The sequence below is a fragment of the Suncus etruscus genome, chromosome 15, assembly GCF_024139225.1.
Source record: "Suncus etruscus isolate mSunEtr1 chromosome 15, mSunEtr1.pri.cur, whole genome shotgun sequence".
NCBI lineage: Eukaryota > Metazoa > Chordata > Mammalia > Eulipotyphla > Soricidae > Suncus > Suncus etruscus.
In genome coordinates this window covers 60,994,833-61,018,979 of record NC_064862.1, presented here as the reverse complement: position 1 = coordinate 61,018,979, position 24,147 = coordinate 60,994,833, and the positions used below count along the sequence as shown (strand labels likewise).

General features: G+C 44.1%; 1 protein-coding gene and 1 non-coding gene across 3 annotated transcripts in view; one reads left to right on the top strand and one right to left on the bottom strand.

Annotated features, from left to right (window-relative positions):
- Positions 1 to 23,908, bottom strand: part of XPO6 (exportin 6) — a 127,757-nt gene extending 103,849 nt beyond the window's left edge. The window contains exon 1 of one of the 2 annotated variants that reach the window (XM_049787784.1): positions 23,780 to 23,908. In XM_049787784.1, the coding sequence (XP_049643741.1) occupies positions 23,780 to 23,782 (3 nt within the window). In that variant the 5' untranslated portion in view covers positions 23,783 to 23,908. The remainder of the gene's footprint in view (positions 1 to 23,779) is intronic. The other variant, XM_049787785.1, reaches the window with a different exon arrangement.
- Positions 19,859 to 20,010, top strand: LOC126031883 (small nucleolar RNA SNORA57). Its single transcript, XR_007503691.1, has one exon. It is a non-coding gene; the product is annotated as a small nucleolar RNA SNORA57 (small nucleolar RNA).
- Positions 23,909 to 24,147: the final 239 nt, after the last annotated feature.

The following is a 24,147-nucleotide window of genomic DNA, read 5'->3' as shown; positions in this document are numbered from 1 at the left end:
GGGGGGGGGGGGGGGGGGGGGGGGGGCGACAACACACCATATGGGACACCGGGATTCGAACCAACCACCTTTGGTCCTGGATCAGCCGCTGTGCTATCTCTCTGGGGCTCTAAGGCAATTTTTGAAACAGAAAAAGCTTTTTGCAAAAACATTAATCACATATTGTTTACAATGGCAAAATACGGAAAAATCTAACTGCAGAGGAATCCATGCAATGCATTATGCAGTCATTGTAATAATTTACGAGGTCTTTTTTTTTTTTTTTTCGAGGGGGAATGTCATACCCAGCAACGCTCAGGGGTTACTCCTGGCTCTATGCTTAGAAATTGCTCCTGGCAGGCTCGGGGAACCATATGGGATGCTGGAATTCGAACCACCATCCTTCTGCATGCAAGGCAAACGCCCACCTCCATGCTATCTCTCTGGCCCAATTTATGAGATTTTTAATAGTTGGAAAATCACTTCTAAAACGTAAAGTAAAAATGCAAAATGTACATTTACAGTGTGATTTCAACTATATTTTTAAAATAAACAGAAAAGACTAGGTAGAAACAGAATGTTACAAGTTGCATCAGACTATCATCCAGAGTCGCCACCATGTCTGTCTATCCGCCAGAACCACTAACTGACTTGTAATTCTCAAAAGAGAGGCAAACTTAGCAGTGAAAAATCATTGATCAGTATAGCAAATGACATACAGAGGCCTTGGGGGAGGGCAAATCCATGTCATCTCCATCTTGTGGCCCTTCCCTGAAGTAACCTTGACAGAAACACTGCCACACACACACACACACACACACACACACACACACACACACAAGTGCCACTCACCAATGACCCAGCCTCACCAATTTTCTATTAAATCTCTGCAAAACCTCCAAAAACTGCCACTTTGGGGGCTGAGAGCTCTGGAAACTCTCTGGAGTCAGGGGGTGGGGGCTGTCTTCCCCACCCCAACCCCAACCCCCCTGTACTTCGAGAAGTCCCCACAGTCACACCCACAGCTGCTATATGAACTCACTGGCCCAGTTCCACAGATCCTCAAAGTCCTGGACTACATCCTCCATAGTTTCAATATTGACATCCCAGTAGAAATACACTAAATTAAACATCAAGCTATCGTAGAAGCCACCTAAGCTCAACAAAACCAACAACAGATGATCAATCAACAATATACAGCTTAGTGAACCTTCAGACAATGACTTCATTGCAAGATATGATAATTTTCACAAATTTTCTTTTAATGAAATTGTTTTTATTCCAAAAATTTTATTAACATTTAGTTGTAACAAGCAATATGAAGTAAATTATTTATATCTGCCAAGAAGCAGGTTTGGAAAAGGGTGGGAAATTGGAGACACTGGTGGTGTGATTGGTGTTGAAACACTGAATGAAAAAAAAAAAAAAACACTGAATGACAGATATTCTATTATGAGCAATTTTGTAAATCAGTGTTTATTACAATAAAGAAATCCATTAATTTAAAAAAAAAGAGTTGATGGTGGCAATTTCTTTTATACTTATCCAGTATTCTAGATTTCAAAGTACTTCTCTTTATAAGCAAAATAAACAAAATTAAAAGGCAACAAAAAGCTGGGTTGGTAGCATAACAGGTAGGACATTTGCTTTGCATGCAACCGGCCCAGGTTCAACCCCAAGCATCCTATCTGGTTCCCCAAGCCTGCCAGGAGTGATTTCTAAGTGCAAGGTCAGGAGTAACCCAAGCGCTTGACAGGTGCAGCCCCCAAAAAAAAAACAAAAATAATAAGAAAAAACTAAAAATAAATTAAAAAGGCAACAGAGATTCTGTGATAGTTACCAATGTTCGAATGAAGATGGTGTAGAAATTGAGCTTAAAAAGGGACCACAGAGGAAACCGGAGAGATAGCATGGAGGTAAGGCATTTGCCTTGCATGCAGAAGGACGGTGGTTCGAATCCTGGCATCTATGTCTTCCCCCGAGCCTGCCAGGAGTGATTTCTGAGCACAGAGCAAGGATTAACCCCTGAGCACAGCCAGGTGTGACCCAAAAACAAACAAACAAAAAAGAGACCAAAGAAATAGCACAGTGGATAGGAATTTGCCTTGCATAAGGCTGGCCCAGGTTCAATCCAGAGCTTCCCATATGGTCCCTCCCAAGCCTGACAGGAGTGATTTCTAAGCACAGAGCTAGGAGTAACCCCTGTGCAGACCTGAGTGTGAACCCTCCCCCCTCCCCAAAAAAAGAGAAAGCTAAAATACTGGTTAGCACCAACTTTTTTTTTTTTTTTGGTTGCTGGGTCACACCCAGCGGCACTCAGGGGTTACTCCTGGCTCTATGCTCAGAAATCACTCCTGGCACGCTCAGGGGACCATATGGGATGCCGGAATTTGAACCACCGACCTTCTGCATGAAAGGCAAATGCCTTACCTCCATGATATCTCTCTGGCCCCATCACCAACTTTTGAAAACTTGGCTACTGCAGTTTTGCTTGGTGGGGGCAAGAGAGAATGGGTATTATGACAAATCCCTATATTAGAATACATATAAAAAAAAAAAGAATATGGGCCCGGAGAGATAGCACAGTGGCATTTAACTTGCAAGCAGCCGATCCAGGACCTAAGGTGGTTGGTTCGAATCCCGGTGTCCCATATGGTCCCCCGTGCCTGCCAGGAGCTATTTCTGAGCAGACAGCCAGGAGTAACCCCTGAGCACCGCCGGGTGTGACCCAAAAACCAAAAATAAATAAATAAATAAATAAATAAATAAATAAACAAACAAACAAAAAAGAATATATATGCATATATAATGCATATATACAGTACTCCCTGTACTATTTTTGCAACTCTTCTGCAATTCTAATATCACAAAATAATGTTTAAGATATAAATCCCGGGGGCCGGAGAGATAACACAGCGGTGTTTGCCTTGTAAGCAGCCGACCAGGAACCTATGGTGGCTGGTTCGAATCCCCAATGTCCCATAAGGTCTCCTGTGCCTGCCAGGAGCTATTTCTGAGCAGATAGCCAGGAGTAACCCCTGAGCACCGCTGGGTGTGGCCCAAAAACAAAACAAAACAAAACAAAAAATTAAATCCCTGATCTACCACTTAATTTGTCATTTACGAAGAACAAAAAGCAGAAAATAGATGAATAAGCACGTGGCTTCTTCTCCCCACACAAATTAAATAAAAGCCATTCCTGGAACAGATCAAGGCAGACAACCCTGTTCTTCTACATTTCAAAGCTCTCATCGTAAGAACCAAGTTAACACACTGAGCTTTTGTCACCTTTCCATATTTATTTGCAGAACACCTTTTGCTTCTCAGGTCCCAAATCTCTTTGTTGGTTTGTTTTGTTTGGGGCACTCACAGCAGTCTTCTAGGGATATTACCTAGGAATCAAACTGGGGTTCCCACGTGCAAATCATGTGCTCAGACCTGTTGAGCCTACCTCCTCTGCCCAGATCCCAAATTCTCTACCTAGTGACCTCTACTCTACTTTGACACCCAACTCAGTTGTACTTCCCTACAGAAGACTTCTCTGGTACAACCACTTGTCCCCAAGTCAGCTAGGCTGCTTGTTTTTAAAATACAGCTGTTCCTCTTACAAGATGCCAGACATTGCAGTATCCCTAACTACTGTAATCACCTATTGGACATGGACATGTCCTCAACCTAGATGCTCCGTCGAAGTTGAGTAACAAATACATCAAGTACTTCACTTATTATTTCCTAGTCACAAACTACACGAATTTCCAGTTATTCTACAAGTCTACAACAAGTGAGGACCTAAATTCAACAAAGCTTCCTCCAGGCTGCTGACTTTTCATTCCAGTAAAATAAGTTACAAGTGACATACATACAATTCCACTGCAGACAAGCTGGGCAACTTAATAAATTTCTGTGAATGTGTGCCATGGAATGCCACCACCCAGCAGGAGGACTGTTGGCCTTTCTACATCTACAAGGATCCTAGACACCACAGTTCAACATTCTCTATTCAGTTTACACATAACTTATACTTCCTAACAACTTTTTTTTCTCATAGCTTTCATTTGCATCACCACTCCATTAGTTGAATTTCTTGAGATTATCCTCCATAAAGTCCTGAAAATTTAAAAGAACCCCAGGCTGTGCTGGGCCCTGACACTTGACATTACTGCCCATTGTACCTCTTAAAATAAAAGTATTTACCAATGGGGCTGGAGCAGTGGCGCAAGCTGTAAGGTGTCTGCCTTGCATGCACTAGCCTAGGATGGACCACGGTTCAATCCCCCAGCATCTCATATGGTCCCTCAAGCCAGGAGAGATTTCTGAGCGCATAACCAGGAGTAACCCCTAAGCATCACCAGGTGTGGCCCAAAAACAAACAAACAAAAAAGTATTTACGAAAGGCTTTGAAGGTCATTCAGAAATAATCAAGAAACGTGAGTGCTAAGTCTACTGAGTCTAAATAAAAGCTGCCAACTCCAAGTCCTTTCACTTTCTATCTGTTGGCTTCTGAGGTAGAAAGAAAAATATTTTTGTTTCTTTGAGATCTTTTTCTTCCCTTCATACAAAGTCTCCCTTGCGGGATGAAAGATCTCGGCATTCTCAATAAAGTCAATCTATCTGGCTGAGACTCGAACACCCAAGCCCACAGCATAAGACAAAGGGCACCTGGTTCTGTTCCTCAGAGAAAATCCTAAACTCCTGAAGAGGGCAGGGGGTACCTGATCCAGAATACAGCCGGGCTTCACCCAAGGTGATCAACAATCATTCCTGATGCTAGTGTTAGGGCCAGCCACGTGCAAGGCAAAGTGCTTTAACCCCTATCCTACCTCTTCTGCCCCTAAATCTTTATTTTCTTTCTTTTCTTTTTTGCTTTTTGGGACACACTCTGTGACACTCATAGGTTACTCCTGGCTGTGTGCTCAGAAATCACTCCTGGCTCAGGGACCATATGGGACACCAGGAATCGAACCAAAGTCTATCCTAGATAGGCCACATGCAAAGCAAATGACCTACTGCTGTGCTATCGATCCAGCCCCATAATCTTTAATTTCTTATGAAGATTGGAGGTGAGTAAATAAATACATAAGGTAAGGAAAAAAAGATTTTTGTTTGTTTGTTTTTTGGGTCACATCTGGCTGCATTCAGGTGTTACTCCAGGCTCTGAGCTCAAAAACTGCTTCTGGCAGACTCAGGGGACCATATGAGATACCGGGATTCAAACCACCATCCATCCTGGATCGGTTGCATGCAAGGCAAACACCCTACCACTGTGCTATCTCTCCGGCCCCCAAAACAGATTTTTTTTTTTTTTTTGGTTTTTGGGTCACACCCAGCAGTGCTCAGGGGTTACTCCTGGCTCCATGCTCAGAAATTGCTCCTGGAAGGCACGGGGGACCATATGGGACGCCGGGATTCGAACCAATGACCTTCTGCATGAAAGGCAAACGCCTTACCTCCATGCTATCTCTCCAGCCCCGAAAACAGATATTTTTTAACGGAACATTAATAGCAGAAAGCACTGGAAAAGGACCAGAGCAATAGCCTGGTCTATATGTCCCCCGAGCCCACCAGAGCTATTTCTGAGCACAGAGCTAGGAGTAACCCCTGAGCGCCACTGAGTGTGGCTCAAATAATAAAAAATAAAAATAAAAGGGGGCCGGCGAGATAGCATGGAGGTAAGGCGTTTGCCTTCCATGCAGAAGGATGGTGGTTCAAATCCTAGTATCCCATATGGTCCCCCGTGCCTGCCAGGGGCCATTTCTGAGCGTAGAGCCAGAAGTAACCCCTGAGCGCTGCCAGGTGTGACCCGAAATACAAAAAAAATTAAAATAAAAATATAATAATAATAATAAATGAATAAATAAATAAAATACCCTTTTCAAAACTTGGTAATAAATTCTAGCCAACAAGGAAACAAATGATTTCAGATATGCAAAAAATATAGTTTTTAACCAATGTAATGAATGAATTATTTTTAAAATAAACTAAATGACAGATAGTATAGAGCGTAAGGTGCTTGCTTGTCTTGTATTTATTTGGCCAGCCCAGTTCAATCCCCAGCATCCCAAAGAGTTCTTTGAGAACTGCCAGGAATGACCCCTGTACACAGAAAGGAGCCCTGAACACCAACCACTCACTGGGTGTGACCCAAAAACCAAAAAAATTAAATAAATGAAACTGCAACAAAATACTGAAAGAAGGCGGAGATAGCACAGCGGCAGGGTATTTCCCCTGCATGCACTGACCTAGAACAGACCTGGGAGTAACTTCTGAGCAGAGTAACCCGAGTGCCACTGGGTGTGCCCCCCCAAAAAAAAGAAAACCAAAAAGAATATTGAAAGAACTGTGGGGGCCGGAGAGATAGCACAGCGGCGTTTGCCTGGTAAGCAGCCGATCCAGGACCTAAGGTGGTTGGTTCGAATCCCGGCGTCCCATATGGTCCCACGGTGCCTGCCAGGAGCTATTTCTGAACAGATAGCCAGGAGTAACCCCTGAGCGCCGCAGAGTGTGGCCCAAAAAAAAACAAAACAAACAAACAAAAAAAAAACTGTGATAACAGCATAAGCTAAAAATGATTTAAAGCACTGACAATAACAAAAATGAGGTGTAAATAGAAGTAATGCAAATAGTTATTTTTCTTACTATGAAATTAGAGTATACTGCCTAAAACTATAACATGGAAAAGACATTCTTTAAAAAAGTGACACCAGTTTAGTTATTTTAGTGAAGTAAAAGAGAAAGAGAAAGAGAGAGAGACAGAGAGAGAGAGAGAGAATGCAAAGGAAAGAAATTACACATCCAAACTGGGATGCCAATAATTCCAAGAAAGAAAGTCAAGGGGCCAGAGAGATAGCACAGAAGGGAAGGACTTGACACAGTCAATCAAGGTTCAATCCCTGGTACTACATATAATTATGTCCCCTGAGCAGAGTCAGGAGTAAGCTGTTAGCACTGCAATATAATTACACACACACCAAAAATAAATAAATATACATGCACAAATGTACACACATTTTTAAATGTTTAACCTGTGGAGATTTATGAAGAATAATTATTGAGAGCCAGAGAGAGAGTACAGAGGTGGGTGCTTGCCTTGCACATAGTTGACCCTGAATCAATCTCCAGCATCCCAGATGGTCCTCGGAGCACTGCAAGGAGTAATTCCTGAGCACTGAGCCTCACCAGGTGTGGCCCAAATACAAACAAACATATTTTGAACTAAAAGTGTTGAACTAAACTTGATTTGAAATTTGATATTTTATTTTGCATTTTCATTCATTTCACTTTTTTTTGTTTTTGTTTGTTTGATTTTGGCCACACACTGGGTGGCGCTCAGCGGTTACTCCTGGCTCTGCGCTCAGAAATCACTCCTGGCGGGCTCGGGGGACTATATGGGATGTCGGGAATCCAACTCAGGTCAGCCACATGCAAGGCAACACCCTACCTGCTGTGCTATCACTCTGGCCCCTAAGTTTCATTTATTTTTTTTCCTATTATTAGGTTCAAGTGAAATGGATAATGCTCAAGGGCATAATGCTTAGTGAAAAAAGGTGGCATGCTGTGAATTATATTCATATTCTATTCTCAAAATGACAAAATTATAGAGATGGAGAGATTAATGGTTGCTAGGAGAATAGGAAGGAAAGTGCAAATACAAAAAGTATCAGGTCTGATGGAGTTCTGTGGTGAATAAACAGCTACTCTGTGTTTCAAGTGTGGTGACAGTTACATGAGTCAATACAAGAAGAAAAAAAAAAAAAACACAGAGAAACTTTTTAACACAGGCTACTGAGTGGTAAAAATTGAGGGCCAGAGTGATAGTACCACAAGTAGGGTACTTGCCTTGCATACCGCCAACCTGGGTTAGATCTCCGGCATCCCATATGGTCCCTGGAGTACCAGAAGGAATTCCTGAGTGCAAAGCAAGGAGTGTCAGTGCACACTCTGAGTATCTCTGGGTGTGGCCCAAAAATAAATGAACAAAACAAGTGGTGAAAATTAGGGGATAGGGAGATAGGATAGCAAGTAGGGGGCTTGTCTTGCAAGTGCTCAATTCAGGCCCAATACCAGGCATCCCATTTGGTCCCCGGAGTCCATCTGGAGTGACCTCTGAGTATAGAGCTACGAGTAAACTTAAGCATTGCCAGGTGTGCCTAAAGTGATGCCTTGCAGAAAAGCACATAGTACCAGCCACAGGACCACAAATAAACAGGGCAAAGTAGCATTACTGGAGATGAATATTTTTTGTCACATTCTCCTTAATTTTTAATAATGTCCAAGATCCTTTTAACTTTCTTCTTTCCCAATCACCTGGGCAGTGGTCAGGGCTCACTCCTGACTCTGCACTCAGAGATCTCCTGGAGAGGTTCAAATTGGGTGCCAGGGATCAAACCCAGGCAGGGAACATGCAAGCAAGTACCATACCCAGTGTACCATCTCTCCCACCTTTAAGTTCCTTTTCATAAGCATGTCATTGTATAAAAAAAAAAGATCCAGGGACCCGGAGAGATTGCACAGTGGCATTTAACTTGCAAGCAGCCGATCCAGGACCAAAGGTGGTTGGTTTGAATCCCGGTGTCCCATATGGTCCCCCGTGCCTGCCAGGAGCTATTTCTGAGCAGACAGCCAGGAGTGACCCCTGAGCACTGCCGGGTGTGGCCCAAAAACCAAAAAAAAAAAAAAAAAAAAAAAAGATCCAGCTGACTCTCCCAGAATTGATTAGTAAATTAAGAAGACAATGATTTTTTTTGCTGCTACATTTAACTGTGATCAAAAATATCTTTTTTCACTAACACTTCCTACAAAGACAGCAACATGTGCTCTAATAAATGAAGCACTGCGTAGATTAAGGCCTAAAGGTTTTATCTGCAACTCACAAAGTAATCAAACCACCTTCCTTCATGTTGAAGTCCTACACTGTGATCTAGCTACCATTGTGCCATTCACACTTTTCTATTACACTTCAGAGGATATGCTTGGGTATTTAATGTTTCTTTTATGTTTCTTTTTCGCCAGTAAACTTTTACCATTTACTCCATCCTTCGTGAGATAAGTTTTGCTTAGATGTGCTGGAGAGATAGTACAGAAAGTTAAGGGGTTAATGTGGCTAACCCTGGTTCAGGCCCCTGAGCATCACTAGGTGCAGCCCTAGAGGCCCTCCTAACATAACCAGGAAATCCCAAGGGACTTCCAGCATTCCTAGGGTGGCCTGGGTAGTCCTAGACCACACCACGGTTACATTTCAAGTACCTATTACTCTATATATCTACAAAAGAAGAAAGTGATACAGATAAAAAGCAGGAGTTAAAACTTCAGGTCTAACAACTTGCTACATAACTTTGTCCCAGTAACATAACTAAGTTCCCAGTAAACCAGATGATCTGGGAGCTCTCTCAAGTCTACCATGGAACAGTTGTTACCACCTACCTGGCAAGTATCTCTAGGAGATGAAACAAGACACTGAGAAGCTCATACCAAGCTCCTCAACAAGGGCAAGCAGAGTAATTAGGAAACACAAGCCTCTGTCAGTCACCCAACTGTCTTACTTGGTGTGGGGGGGCTTTCCCATTCCTCACTTCTCTCACATCCCCAACTCACTCATCTCAGCCTACCCCAACCTGACTCCCAAATATTCCCCAACAGGTCTCTAATGGCATTAAGTGTGTGGAGAGAATTTGTTCTAACTCCCTTTGTTCATCTGCTTTCCACTTCATCTGCACAGGGGAAATATACTGTTTGGCAAAAAAAAAAAAAGCAGGGCAAATGTTATCTGAGCTCACGGTGGCTGTGAGCATTTAGAAAATACACTTTCTTGGGCCAGAGAGATAGCATGGAAGTAGGGCGTTTGCCTTGCTTGCAGAAAGATGGTGGTTCAAATCCCGGAATCCCATAGGGTCCCCCGAGCTTGCCAGGAGCGATTTTTGAGTGTAAAGCCAGGAGTAATCCCTGAGTGTTGCTGGGTGTGACCCGCCCCCCCAAAATAAAAAAGAAAAAAAAAACAGAAAATACACTTTCTTTTTTTCTTTTTTCTTTTTTTTTTGGTTTTTTGGGCCACACCCAGTGACACTCGGGGATTACTCCTGGCTATGCACTCAAAAATCGTTCCTGGCTTGGGGAGCCATATGGGAAACCAGGATTCGAAACACCATCCATCCTGAATTGGCTGCGTGCAAGACAAACTCCCTATTGTATCACTCTGGCACCTGGAAATACATTTTCTATCTTCAGACTCTACTTCAATCTTCCCACTTTCCCAATACTGCTTCTCTTCTCATTTACTAACCTCAAGAGAAGGGTCCTTAATTTTCTTGATTTTTTTTTTTTTGTTGTTGTTGTTGTCGTTTTGTTTTTGGGTCCCACCTGGCAGCACCCAGATGCCTGGATTCGAACCAACATCCTTCTGCATGCGAGGCAAATGCCTTACCTCCATGCTATCTCTCCGGCCCCTTGGATTTATTTTCAAATCTAACCCTTGATTACACCTAAATATCTCTGAAAGCTTACTGGGCACTAGAGATATTAAGAAGAGTAATAGTAAGGATAGGAAAAGAATCAATCCTCCCACAGTAGCATCCTGCTTGAAATAGCAGATAGGAATAGAGGAGATGGAGCTGACAGCCAAGAATAAGCCCTGAATAATTGGGTATGGTCCAAGCACAGAAACATTTTTAAGCCCTGGAGTCAGAGACAGTACAGCAATAGGGTGCTTGCTTTGCACATGGCAGACCTGAGTTCAATCCCCAGCATCCCATATGTTCCCCTGAGTCAGCCAGCAATGATTCCTGAGTGCAGCACCAGGACTAACCCCTAAGAGCACAGCACTACCAGGTATGACCCACAAGAGGAAAAGATTAAAAAAAGGGGGGGGGGATTTTAACCCTAACTATAAGCAAAGTGACTGTCAAACTAGAAAATTAAAATTAAAAAAAAAAAGATTATGTTTCTGATAACACTGAAATTGTGCAAAAATGAAGAAAAAGCTTTTAGGCAGAGGAAGAACATGCTGCACAAAGGCAAAATTATGAAAATATACCCAGTGTTCCAGGAATGACAAGTATTTCATTGTGGCTCAAGAGCAAAGCATAATTTGAGAAGTCTTGGAAAGATTTCCCAAATCATCTGCAGCCAGATGAGAAAGAGAGCTAAAGGAAAGGGGTGGTGGAAATCCCTGACCTACGTGCTTTGAAAAAGGCTCTAAGAACAGTAAAAACTCAGGCCCAACAATAATGAGACTGTCCTCTTGGGTTCAAGCAGCAGGATCACAACTGAACCCCATGAGGTATTTCTGGCTGGAATCTAGAAGACTTACTGATGAAGAAGCTGTCAAGATACCAACAGTGGGGGCCGGAGAGATAGCATGGAGGAAAGGCGTTTGCCTTTCATGCAGGAGGTCATCGGTTCAAATCCCGGCGCCCCATATGGTCCCCTGTGCCTCCCAGGAGCAATTTCTGAGCCTGGAGCCAGAAATAACCCCTGAGCACTGCCGGGTGTGACCCAAAAACCACACACACAAAAAAAAAAAAACATACCAACAGTGGGGGCCGAAGAGATAGCATGGAGGTAAGGCATTTGCCTTGCATGCAGAAGGATGGTAGTTCAAATCCCAACATCCCATATGGTCCCCTGAGCCTGCCAGGAGCAATTTCTGAGCATAGAGCCAGGAGTAACCCCTGAGCAAACCCAGTGTGACCCAAAAACCAAAAAACAAAAACAAAACAAAAAAAAGATACCAAGAGTGAAAGTAAAAGACAGTAACTTGCTGAGCAGAGAAAAGAGGGGAAAACAAAAGAACAGACAGTTCTAGAAGAAGGAGGCTGAAGGTGGTGAAGAAGTTCAAATCCACTCAAGTTTATTGGCAGGGTGTGGATAAGGTTTTTGACAGAACTGGTGCCTAATTTGCTGTCCAGGGCTGGATGAAGGTTCCTCTACTGCACACAGGTCACCGCTAAAACCATGAGAAGCATAAGGGAAAGAGGGAGAATTCAAAAGACCCCACTGCATCCAAAGGTCTGGGTCCAAGCCCCAGCTCCATAAAGATCATGAACACCACTGGAAGTAAGATTCCACCAGTTCAAAGCAGGAGTAACCCCTGAGCAAAGCCATACTGGGAAGAAACCGCACCTTCAAACCCCTACCAAGTGAGGGCCCAAAACAAAAAACAAAGAACAAAAAGAAGAAAATATAAGGAAGACAAACTAACCAATACCTTCAGCTTCCTTAGAAGGAAAAGAACAGTTATTGAGGTCAAAAGAGAAGTAAGGGGAATGCTGAATGTGGCAGACAGAGAAAAAAGGTAATTTTGAAGCGGGTGAAAACTTGACTGATGGCAGTGGATTATATTATGGGCCAGTGGGGATGCAGTGTAGGGGGAGAGAATCTTCTGGCAAAGTAGAGACTGGGCAAAGCAGCTACACTTTCAGGAATCCTCCTCCTCTTCAACCAGGACCCTTCTTCCTTGCCTTGGACACGTAAGTCTCCAATCCAAATACCAAAAATCATCACGATCCTACTGTCATGAGACCAATGCCAATGGCCATTGCAATACAGGTGCAATGGCTACACTTTGCACAAATCAAAGATTTAGAGCATGAAGATTATTTTATCAGAAGGAAAACAAAGGCTAACCTCAAAAATAACAGAATATGCTTGAGCTCTGGTCCTTTGGGCCTGGGAGGGCTTTCCTCCCTTCCTGGGGCAGGATTTTCAGCCGGCACGGGCTGGCTCCTGGCAGACCTCCGTATGTGCCAGGGGCCTCTTGGCCCGGCCTAGGGTAGGGGGGCCTGGACTTGGGTCACCCGACCCCCCTCTCCCCCTTTCCTCCGGATCTCCAGGTGGGTTTCTGGGAGGACCTGATGGGGCACCCTGGGTTTTCCCCACCCCCAGGCCAGCTGCGGAGATTGGCCTAGGGTTGCGCTTGAGATTGGCTTGGGGGGTGGTGTTTGATCTGTGGGGTGGCAGATAGTTTGTCAGTTATACTCATGCTGTCACTGGCAATTTCATACTAGTCTACATGATGCAAACGTATACTCCTCCCAACCATCACTACCCCCGATTTACCCCTCTTAAGTTCTATAATACACAGTTTTAATCTCAGACCAAAGACATACAGTGGATCTAACAATCCCAGAACTATTTAGAAGGACATAAATTAAACACATATATCTTTTGAATATTTCATGTATATTTTCTTTAATGGTGTAACTCTCTCTATATTCTTCTACCATGATGTTTCTATCCACTTTCATCTTGTCTTTTCTTTGTAAGCTGTTCAATAAGGATTGTTGGTGGAACTGTCCCTCAGTTTGATGCCTATGATTGAACTATGTCATGGAAATTGCTGGTCTTGTTCCTATGGCCTCCAGATGCACCAATAACGCTTCATGGCATTGATCCTTCTTTGCATAGACACATTAAAATAGGAAAACACTATACCTACAGATAAGTTCTTATCTAATAAATCTCAGTACAATGTACCTTACACCCTGAACATTGATAGAATGACCTGGCACAGGCCTCAGAGGAATGGGCATCCTCCATTCACGCCAGAACCAGGCAAGCTATCTACGAAACATCCAAGGTCTTTTATAGCAACAGCTGGAAGCAGTCCTCTACCAGGAAAGACACTACCAAGGGTCTGACATCGACCTCCTAAAAAGAGACTTCCGATTACACTGAGAAGACTTGACAACAACAATGACCTGCTCTACAGGACATGGTTCTCTCTAGTGCCCCTTAAGTGTGAGATGAAACGAGAGGATGCTCTGCACCATCCTGACTGCAATATGGGATATGCAGACTCCAGGACCTTTAATACAGAAGCATGATACCAACAGCAGAGACTATGTGAGGAATGAAGGTGTATTGCCACTACAGACGATGACTTGAATTGGACAAACTAGTTTGCCTGGAGCCTAGAGTCAGTCCTGTGCCAGGAAACTTCAGGGGTAGGGTCTCCTTGTATTTAGACCATAATTTTTCTTTCCATGTCTCTTATATTTTGGTGGGCCTATGCAAACAAATGCCACTCTAACACCATTTATTACTACTTTCCCTTGACTCCAATCCTTAAGAAAAACAACCCACTAAAACTTTTGAGGTTAACTTAAACTAGTAAGCATGTGCATGGAACAAGATAAATGTACTTTGCCCTCAATGTTTAAGGAGTTACATAAGTCTAATCTCTTTGGATTATATTGTGTGCTGCTAAGAAATAGTATGTAATACAACTGGGGATTTGAGGGACAAATTAATTGTATTGTACATGGGTTCAGTTTTGTTTTTCTTAATTTTCTTTGGTTGAAAGATCAAGGCTGGGATATCATCGATGGGACTACCGAGAATTCTGCTTATGGGTGATTGGGCTTCCACTGTAACTTTACCCTGTCCTCTCTCTTTGCATCTTTGTTGTCATAATTAATAAAAGCAAAAAAAAAAAAAAAAAAAAAGATAAAAAAAAAAATAACAGAATATATAAAAATAACTTGTTTAGTTTGCTTAATAAATTTAATTCTTTAACTAAATCACTGTGAGATAGTTACAAAGTTGCTGCTTTCACACCAATGGCCCAGCTTCAAAACTTCTCCATTCATCTCTGCAGACTCCTGAAGATCAGACACTCCAGGGGTGCTAGTTTTGTGGCTGGCATCTCCAGGGACCCTTAGAGTCAGGTGGGACCACCTCCCCTCACACCTCTGTACTTCCAGAAGTTCCTGGCAACCAAGACCACAAACCAGAGCCTTCCACCATTTCTGTACAGGCAGCCAATAACACAGACTCATGTAACTCTCAAAATAGAGGCCCATGGGCTGGAGAGATAGCACTGTGGTAGGGCATTTGCTTTGCATGCAGCCAATTCAGGATTGATGGTGGTTTGATTCCCGGCATCCAATATGGTCTGTAGAGCCTGCCAGGAGTGATTTCTGAGCACATAGCCAGGAGTAACCCCTAAGCACTGCCAGGTGTGACCAAAGCAAACAAATGAATAAAACAGAGGCCCAATGAGCAGGAAAAGCTCATGATCATATGGGCTTCTCAGTGAATAGCATTCCAAACCACTGATGTCACCCTATGAGCTCATCAGCCCAGTGTTGCAGATTCCCAAATTTGTGGACCATCTATAATTTTAATCTGACTTCCCAGTAGGAATACACAAAGTATAAAATATTCTTACCTGCCAGGGTTTGGGGAGGTTGGGAAACCAATGACCAGGGTGAATAGAATGTTACATTGGTAGTGTAATGCCAAAAATAACTATCATAAATAACTGTAAACCAGTGTCTAAAATTTATATATATAATTTTTAAATGTCATTTATGATTGAGTTTCAGTCATACAATGTCCAACATCCATTCCTTCACCAGTTCACATTTCCTGCCACCAATGCCACCAATAGCTGGGAACATCTCTCTCCGCCTCCCCTCCATCTCCCTCCGCCTCCCCTCCCTCTCCCTTTATCTGAAAAAAAAAAATCTTTTTTTTTTTTTTTGTGGTTTTTGGATCACACCCGGCAGTGTTCAGGGGTTATTCCTGGCTCCATGCTCAGAAATTGCTCCTGGCAGGCACAGGGAGACCATATGGGACTGGGATTTGAACCGATGACCTTCTGCATGAAAGGCAAACGCCTTACCTCCATGCTATCTCTCCGACCCCATATGAAAAAATCTTAATGGTAGTCAAGGGGTCAAGACACCTATCTTGCACACAGTCAGTTTACTACACATTACTCCCTATGATCCCTCAGCCCTGAGCACTGCCAGGCATGGACCAAAAACCAAGCCTGTTTCCCTAAAACTGACCTAATGTGGAGTGTGAAAGAAAAAGTCAAGGGTGACTCCTAAGGTCTTTGGCACAAGCAACTGGAAGAATGGAGCTGTCCTCAGTAGAAATACAGAGCAGCGGAGAGGCTGCAAAAAAAAAAAAGATATACAGAGCAGGGCCCTTCTACCTCTCACACCTGCAACCACTTACTGTCCAGCTTAGAGGCCACAGCCAAGGCAGTTCTCAAACTTTCTCCATGAGGTTGTAGCTGAAAGCAGTCAGGTGAGGATGACTAAGGGGGAAAGATCCAAAGTTGAGTTTGCTACATTTGACATGTCTGAGAATCTGACCAGTTGGTTATGAGAATTGCATCTGAAGAAAACAGGCCAGAATCAGCTCACTAGATCTGATTCCCAGAATATTCTATTTAAAGGCCAGTGACATGAGGAAGAAGGAACCCACCAGTTGGAGGAAAACCAAAAGCGTATCTCAATGTCCTGGTGGCCAAATGAATAAAGACTTGCTGAAGAGTGTCTCAAATACTCCTGGAAAGTTGTTCTTGGTCTTCCTGGGTCCCTTCTCAGCTTAACCTCCCTCCGATAGACCACTTTTATACTCAACTGTTCTACTTCCACCCATCCTCTTGCATGTCCCATCTTGATTACTGAATTCTCTCAGAGGCAGAAGCAGTCCACCCTTTTTTTGTTTGTTGTTGTTGTTTTGGGGCCACACCCGGTGGTGCTCAGGGGTTACTCCTGGCTGTTCTGCACAGAAATAGCTCTTGGCAGGCACGGGGGGCCATATGGGACACCGGAATTCGAACCAACCACCTTTGGTCCTGGATCGGCTGCTTGCAAGGCAAACACCGCTGTGCTATCTCTCCAGGCCCCAGTCCACCCTTTTAAGGTACAAAAGTAGGGGTCAGAGTGATATAACAGTGGTAGGGCATTTGCCTTGTAAACTGCTTACCTGGGACAGGCCAAGGTTTGATTCCTGGCATCCCAACCATATGGTCCCCTGAGCCTGGCAGGAGCAATTTCTGAGCAAAGAGCCAGAAGTAACACCTGAGTGCCACGGGGGTGCCCAAAATCCCTAATAATAGTAATAATAATAATGTACAAAGGTAGCGACAATTAAAAACACCAACTGTCTTGGTGTGGAGAGTCTCAACAGACTGAGTTTTGAAAGGCTTGGCCTGCAGGAAGCCCAGTTCCATCCGAAGCACGATATATTCCCTTGAGCACCACCCAGAGTGAGCCCCAAGTACTGAATCAGGAGTAGCCCCTAAGTACTGCTAGGTCAGGGTATGGCCCAAAAATAATACAATCCAAACTGAGTTGATCTATTGGAGTCTGAGCAGATCTGATACAAACCAGTTAATTGGAGTTAGGATGCAAGTCAAGACCCTGTTTCTTAGAGGGGCAGTTTACAGGAAATTACCAGTTTCTCCTAACCTCTTTCACTACCTCAAACAAACAAGACTCTAGAGCCAGCTGAATTCAAATTTTTGTTCTAGCATTTGGCTACAAGGAAACCTTTAGAAGCTGTGCCTATTTCCTTCCCTTACATGTCCTCTTCTTTAAAATGGGCAATTGAATTAACCTCCATTTCCTAACGTTTAGAAGAACTGTTAGAATACATGTAATGTTTCTTGCATGTATGTTAATCTAAGCCTCGTTATATCCACAGCACCCAAGATTTTAATCTTGTTGCAGGAAATATATAAATTTCCCCATGAATAAACTGAGAGACTAAAAAGCTCTGGCTGATTATCGAGAATTACTTCTCTCAATTACTCAGTTTTTGGTTTTGTTTGTTTGTTTGTTTGGAGACTGGAGAGATAGTACAGAAATGAAGGTGCTTGCCTTCTACTAACCTAGGTTCAAATCCTCTGCACCACTAAGGATCTCCTGAGCCAGAAATAGCCCAAGCACTGCTTAGTATCACCCAAAACCCCAACTTTGCTTTTTGATTTTTGTTTTTACATTAGACAGTAATTTCATTATTTGAACCAAGTCATGAACTAATTCTTTACAATGCTGTTAAGACTAATTTCTTGATCTGTAACCTGTCTCCCTAACCACATAGACTGCTGTCCTCTGAGTGCTATATAACCTTTCCTATTGTCGCCCTGTTTCATATGTGGCTCTGTTGTTCAAGCACAAGTGAGTAATACCCCCCTAAGTAGTTTAAATTAAGGTGTGGTTTTGCCTCCACTACAGAACTATTCACAAGAGATGACATCCTAAATTAAGAAAACATGGGGCCAGAGCGGTGGCCCTAACGGTAAGGCATTTGCTTGCCTGTCCTAGCCTAGGACGGACCGCAGTTCGATCCCCTGGTGTCCAATATGGTCCTCTTGGCCAGAAGCGATTTCTGAGTGCATAGCCAAGAGTAACCCCTGAGTGTCACTGGATGTGGCCGAAAAACCAAAAAAAGAAAGAAAGCTTTATAACCAAACCAAGTTTCTGAACAACTGAAAAATGTTAATTTGAGCAAGATAGTACAGGGGTTTAAGTGTATGCCTTGCAAGTGACTGATTTTCCGCAGTTTAAATCCCAGAACTGAGAACAGCCCTGGAGGCCCCCCCAAGCACTGCGGGGTGGAGCACTGGAGGTCCTGAGCATCACTGAGGTGACATGGCTGATCCCCAACACTGTAGGGTCTGAGCAATCTCATATCTGAGCCCTGGCATTAAATTACTCATCAGGAAGTGCCCCAGGCCTCCCTAGCAAAGCCTGGGAGAACCTCCTTCCCCACAATCAAGAAGTTAATTTTCTACAAAACTTCCATAATAAGCAGCAGATTATTCACTACTGAGTACCCATTTTTCAGGGGCGTGAGAACCTCTAAAATATTGTGTCACTGAAGAACTCTAAGGAATATAACCTAATAGAGTTGATCTACTGGAGTCAGAGCAGAGCAGATACAAACCACTTTCTAACTAGAGTTCGGTTGCAAATCAAGACCCCGTTTCTTGGAGGGGCAGTTTAAAGGAAATTACCAGTTTCTCCTAATCTCTTTCACTACCTCAGAACCTAAGCAAAAAACTGTTCACTACATTCCTAATCATATTTCACAGGAAGACTACAAAGAGCCCAAGCTCTTGAGTCCAGCAGCACCTTGGGTCTAAATGCAGCTCCAATCACAGATTAATAAAAGAATCTATCTAGTAGGGCTGGTATAGCTAACTGACAGAAAAATACATAAAATAAGCTAGCTCATCACAAACTCAACAAGCATTAGGTGTTTTTTTGTTTTGTTTTGTTTCATTTTGCTTTTTGGGCCACACCGTGTGACACTCAGAGGTTACTCCTGGATATGCACTCAGAAATTGCTCCTAAATTGCTCCTGGCATGGGGGACCATATGGGACAACGGGGAATCAAACTGACCATCTAAGTCAGTCCTAGATGGGCCACTTGCAAGACAAATGTCCTACCGCTGTGCCATCACTCTGGCCCCAGCAAGCATTAGTTTTATCTATCCTACCTAACGTTCATCATATTAAGAGTCAAATTCTTTTTTTTTTTTTTTTTTTGGTTTTTGGGCCACACCCGGTGACCCTCAGGGGTTACTCCTGGCTATGCGCTCAGAAATTGCTCCTGGCTTGGGGGGACCATATGGGATGCCGGGGGATCGAGGGGGATCGAACCACGGTCTACGCCAGTGCTTGCAAGGCAGACACCTTACCTCTAGCGCCACCTTCCCGGCCCCAAGAGTCGAATTCTTAAAAGGCTCAAAGTTATACATCTACCAATGCTCTTAAAAATTAAGTCTGGGGCCAGAAAGATAATATAAGGGGTAATAATGTGCTTGACTTTTATGCAGCTGAGGCTAGTTCAATCCCTGACACCCCATATGAATAGTCCCCTGAGCACCACCGGGAGTGATCCTTAAGCACAGAGAACAGAGCAAGACTACCAGGAGTGGCCCCAAAACAAAAATCAAAAAACTTAAATCAGCAAGAAATAGGGTGTGTGGGTGGAAATGCTGGAATAAAACTACTAGAAGCCATGGACCCTACTCTGACTTCCTTGCATTGAGGATACAGCCTGTCCCAAATCCTGACCCTGGGACACCTACAAGAAAGGATGGTACCCCCAAAGTAAAAAGAGCATCATCACTCACCTCACTCATTGCAAATTACAAAGAAAATATACCTAATCAATGCCCATAATGTCCAGAGGCAGAGAGCAAGGTCTCCTCGCCCCTCGGCATCATGTCTTCAATGCCAGCGGCTTTCTATCTGCTGGTTCTATCCTCAAGAGCCGGGACACAGAGAAAAAAAAAAAAAAAAACGAAAATGTATCTAATGATCATGGAATCATTTGCTTTAAGTTGCTCTGAGGTGGTCATGTTTAGGTGCCAATTAAAATTAAAACTAGAAATCATGCCAAGGATACATAAGCCCCCTAAAGAACAGGAGAAACTATTCACCCAATACTGATCAGATAAGGAACTAATATCAAAGATATATAAGGTCAAAAGACACATGAAAATATGCTTCACATCACTAATCAGCAGGGAGATGCAAATCAAAACAACAATGAAGTACCATCTCACACCAGAGACTGGCACACATCACAAAGAACAAGAACAATCAGTGCTGGTGGGAATGTAGAGAGAAATGAACTCTCATTCACTGCTGGTGGGAATGCCATCTTTTTCAGTCTTTATGGAAAGCAATATGGAGATTCCTCAAAAGACTGGAAATTGAGCTCCCATATGATCCAGCTATACCACTCCTAGGGATATACCCTAGAAACAAAAAGCACAATACAAAAATGCCTTCCTCGCACCTATATTCATTGCAGCGCTATTTACAATAGCCAGACTCTGGAAACAACCAAGATGCCCTTCAACAGATGAATGGCTAAAGAAATTGTGGTACTTGGGCATTTGCCTTGCATGCAGCCAACCCAGGAGCAATTTCTGAGCGCAGAGCTAGGAGTAACCCCTTAGCACTACTGGATGTGACCCAAAAGCAAAAAAAAAGAAAAAAACTGTAGTACATATATACAATGGGATATTATGCAGCCATTAGGAGAGATGAAATCATGAAATTTTCCTAGTGAAATAAGTCAGGAGAGAGATAGACAAAATAGTCTCACTTATCTATGGGTTAAAAAAAGAAAGACATTATTGTAATAATGCCCAGGGACGACAGAGATGATAATGGCTGGAAGGACCGGCTCTCGATGTGAAGAGTGGTGAGTGTAGTTAGAGATATAACCACACTATCATGACCATGTTAATGAGTGAGAGAAGTAGAATGCCTGCCTCGAATACAGGCAGGGTTGGGGGCATTGGTGGTGGGAATGTTGCACTGGTGAAGGGGGGTGTTCTTTTTATGACTGAAACCCAACTACAATCATGTGTGTAATCATGGTGCTTAAATAAAGAAAAAACTTGTTTTAAATTAAATTAAACCTGATAAAGTGGTAGGTAGAGCACCTTCAATCCCAGGACCAAACAAAAATATAAATAATTGAATGAATAGAAGAGTGCTGCACCAGCTTAACTTAACAGCTCTATCTGGGGTTCCTAAAGCTATGTCACCAACTCCAAGTGGAAAGACATGCCTGTCAAATTCAATTCAGCATCCTTCTAGTCTGGCATACAGCAGCAGGGAATGCAACTCATTGAAAGACTTATATTCTGATGACCACAAGACACTGCCCACAACAGGCAAAAAGTGGAAGTCACCAGGATGTTCAACAATTGACAATGAACAGAAGTGGCATATACAGCATACATAGGATGGAACTGTGGTTTTTTTTTTTTTGGAGGGGGGGTTAGACCACACCTGGCAGCATTCAGGGGTTACTCCTGGCTTTGTGCTCAGAAATCATACCTGGCAGGCTCAAGGGACCATATGGGATGCCGGAAGTCAAACCCAAGTCCATCCTGGGTCAGCCATATATAAGGCAAACGCTCTACTGCTGTGCTATCTATCCCTCTGGCCCCCACATAATGGAATATTATTCAACCTTAAAAAGAAAAGGAAATTCTGGGGCCGGAAAGATAGCATGGAGGTAAGGTGTTTATCTTTCACGAAGAAGGACTGTGATCCCATATGGTCCCCTGTGCCTGCCAGGGGCGATTTCTGAGCCTAGAGCCAGGAGTAACTCCTGAGTGCTGCCAGGTGTGACCCAAAAAAACAAAAAAACAAAAACAAAAAAAGAAAAGGAAATTCTGAGTCATGCTACACACTGGATAAAGCTGGGCGAAATAAGCTAATCACAAAAGAACAGGCCTACCTATAACCTATAGTGGTCAGATTCCTAAAGACAAAGTGGCAATGTCAGGCAACAAGGAGAGAAGAGAATGAGTTACTTGTTCAATGGACACAAAATTTCCATTTTGCGAAATGAAAAGAAAAATATATCTGGGGCTAGCTGGCTAGCTAATTGCACAATAATGCTACTGGACCACACTTAAAATTAAGAAGGTTAATTTTGGTATTGGAGGGAAGGGAATTGGACCATTCCCTGGGAGGAGCCAGTCAGCTTCATTCATGCAAGGCAAGCACCTTGACCCTATACTATCTCTCCAGCCCTCTTATACACATCTTACTGCTTTAATTTTTTTAATATAAGAATAAATTCTTAGGACTGAAGAGTTGGTACAGCAGTTAAGGCATTTACTTTGCAGAAAACTGACCAGTTAAATACCCAACATCCCATAAGATCCCCGGAGTATCACCAGGATTAAGTCCAGAGTGTAGAGCCAGGAGGAGTAACCCTGAGCATCAATGGTGCTTTACAATTAATTCTAAATACTACTTTCATTGCTCACTGTTCCTGATATCTCTGGATTATTCATTAGAGAATTCCTGTCTCCACATGTTATAGAAAAGAAAAACTGCAAAAGCAAAACCAGAGCCTAGTGTTTTATCTGACTATGAACTTGAAGAGGACCAGCTGGTCTCAGCTCTTCTCTCTGCTCAAAACAGAACTCACAGATCCCCCCTGAATGTTTGGAAAAACTCACTGGCATCACTATGAACTGCTACATCAGAGAACACAGCAGTACATCCATTTCTCTGCTAAACCCCAATTCTGGCCAGGGTGGGTAGACTTGGTAATCAAAACAGTTGTCACTGGAGGCACTGAAACAAACGGGGTATCACCCAATCCCCAAGAGCTGACCTTGGGGACAAGATAAAGGTTCAGACCGGTTCATCTTGGGAGGATCCCTACAACAATAGATAAGATTCAAAAATAGATAAGATTGAAAAACAATTCTAATAACCAGAGGACAAATACTGGAAAAACGTGGGTTCACAAGTCTCCAGGAAGACTTATATGGTGTCCACTAATCTGCGACCACTGTCAGAAACACAACCTTGGGGTCCTCCTAGGGGAAAAAAAGCCAGACGACAGAGAAGAGTGTCAGGGTAGGGTAGGATAGGGGGCATGAAACACCACCACTCCCCAACTTGGCAGTTATCTAGATCCCAGAGAGAAGCGGACTTCTGCCAATCAAGCCCCCCACTCTCGGCTTTCCCTTCCCCTTCAGCTCAACAGGGTGTGCATGTGCGACCCTAAAGGCATGCTCCGGTCTGCCGGCCACGCTTCAAACCACACCACGGTATCACTTGCCACGCTCTCCCCAAGAGTGACCTTGAACGGGGCCATGGGTAGGTAAGGTTGCTTGGGGCCTCGATCACCCCGATTCCAGAAACCAGGCTAGAGCTGGGGAGGGCACTCCTTTGCAAACGCTGCCTGGCACGTCCAGGGCCTTCCTTGCTCAAGGCTGGCACATCGCTGTGCTTACTAAAGTGGTTGTGGACGGCGGGGAGCAGCAGGGTGGGGGTGGCAGCACTCCTGGGTCCCCGTTTCCAGTCTCGAGATCTTGCGGGGTGTCAGGAGAAGGGAAGGATAGGAGCACACAGGGCCGGGCCCCCCGCCGAGCCAGCAGCACGCTTGTGTCACTACCGGCTAAGCACGCGCCGAGGCAAGGAAGACTCAGCAGAGTCCCAGGGCGGGCCACACTGGGCGAGGAGAGGGTCGGGGTTCAGGGGTTCAGGACGGGGCTCCACTTACCATGCTGGTGGAAGAGGGGGGCGGCGCGATCGACCGAGCGGGCTCTCGGGCTCGGGCCACTTCAGGTCATGGTCCCGGCGGGCCCATGCCCAGACGACAACCGCTTCCCCCAACCGGGCCCCGCAGGGTGGGACCCCCTAAGTCGAGCGGGGCCACTCGGCCCGCCTCATCGGGGACCCCCAGGAACGGTTCATCCAGACACACCCGCCCCGGCGGAGGGGTTGAGGTTAAATTTAAAAAAAAAGAATAGCAAGAAAATGGGGCTCGGGGGGACCCCCGCCCGGGCCCGGCCCGACCCCCGAGAGGAGGCCACGGGCCCAGGCAAGGGGTTCCCCCGGCCTTCGCCTTCAGAAGCGCCCGCGAGGGGC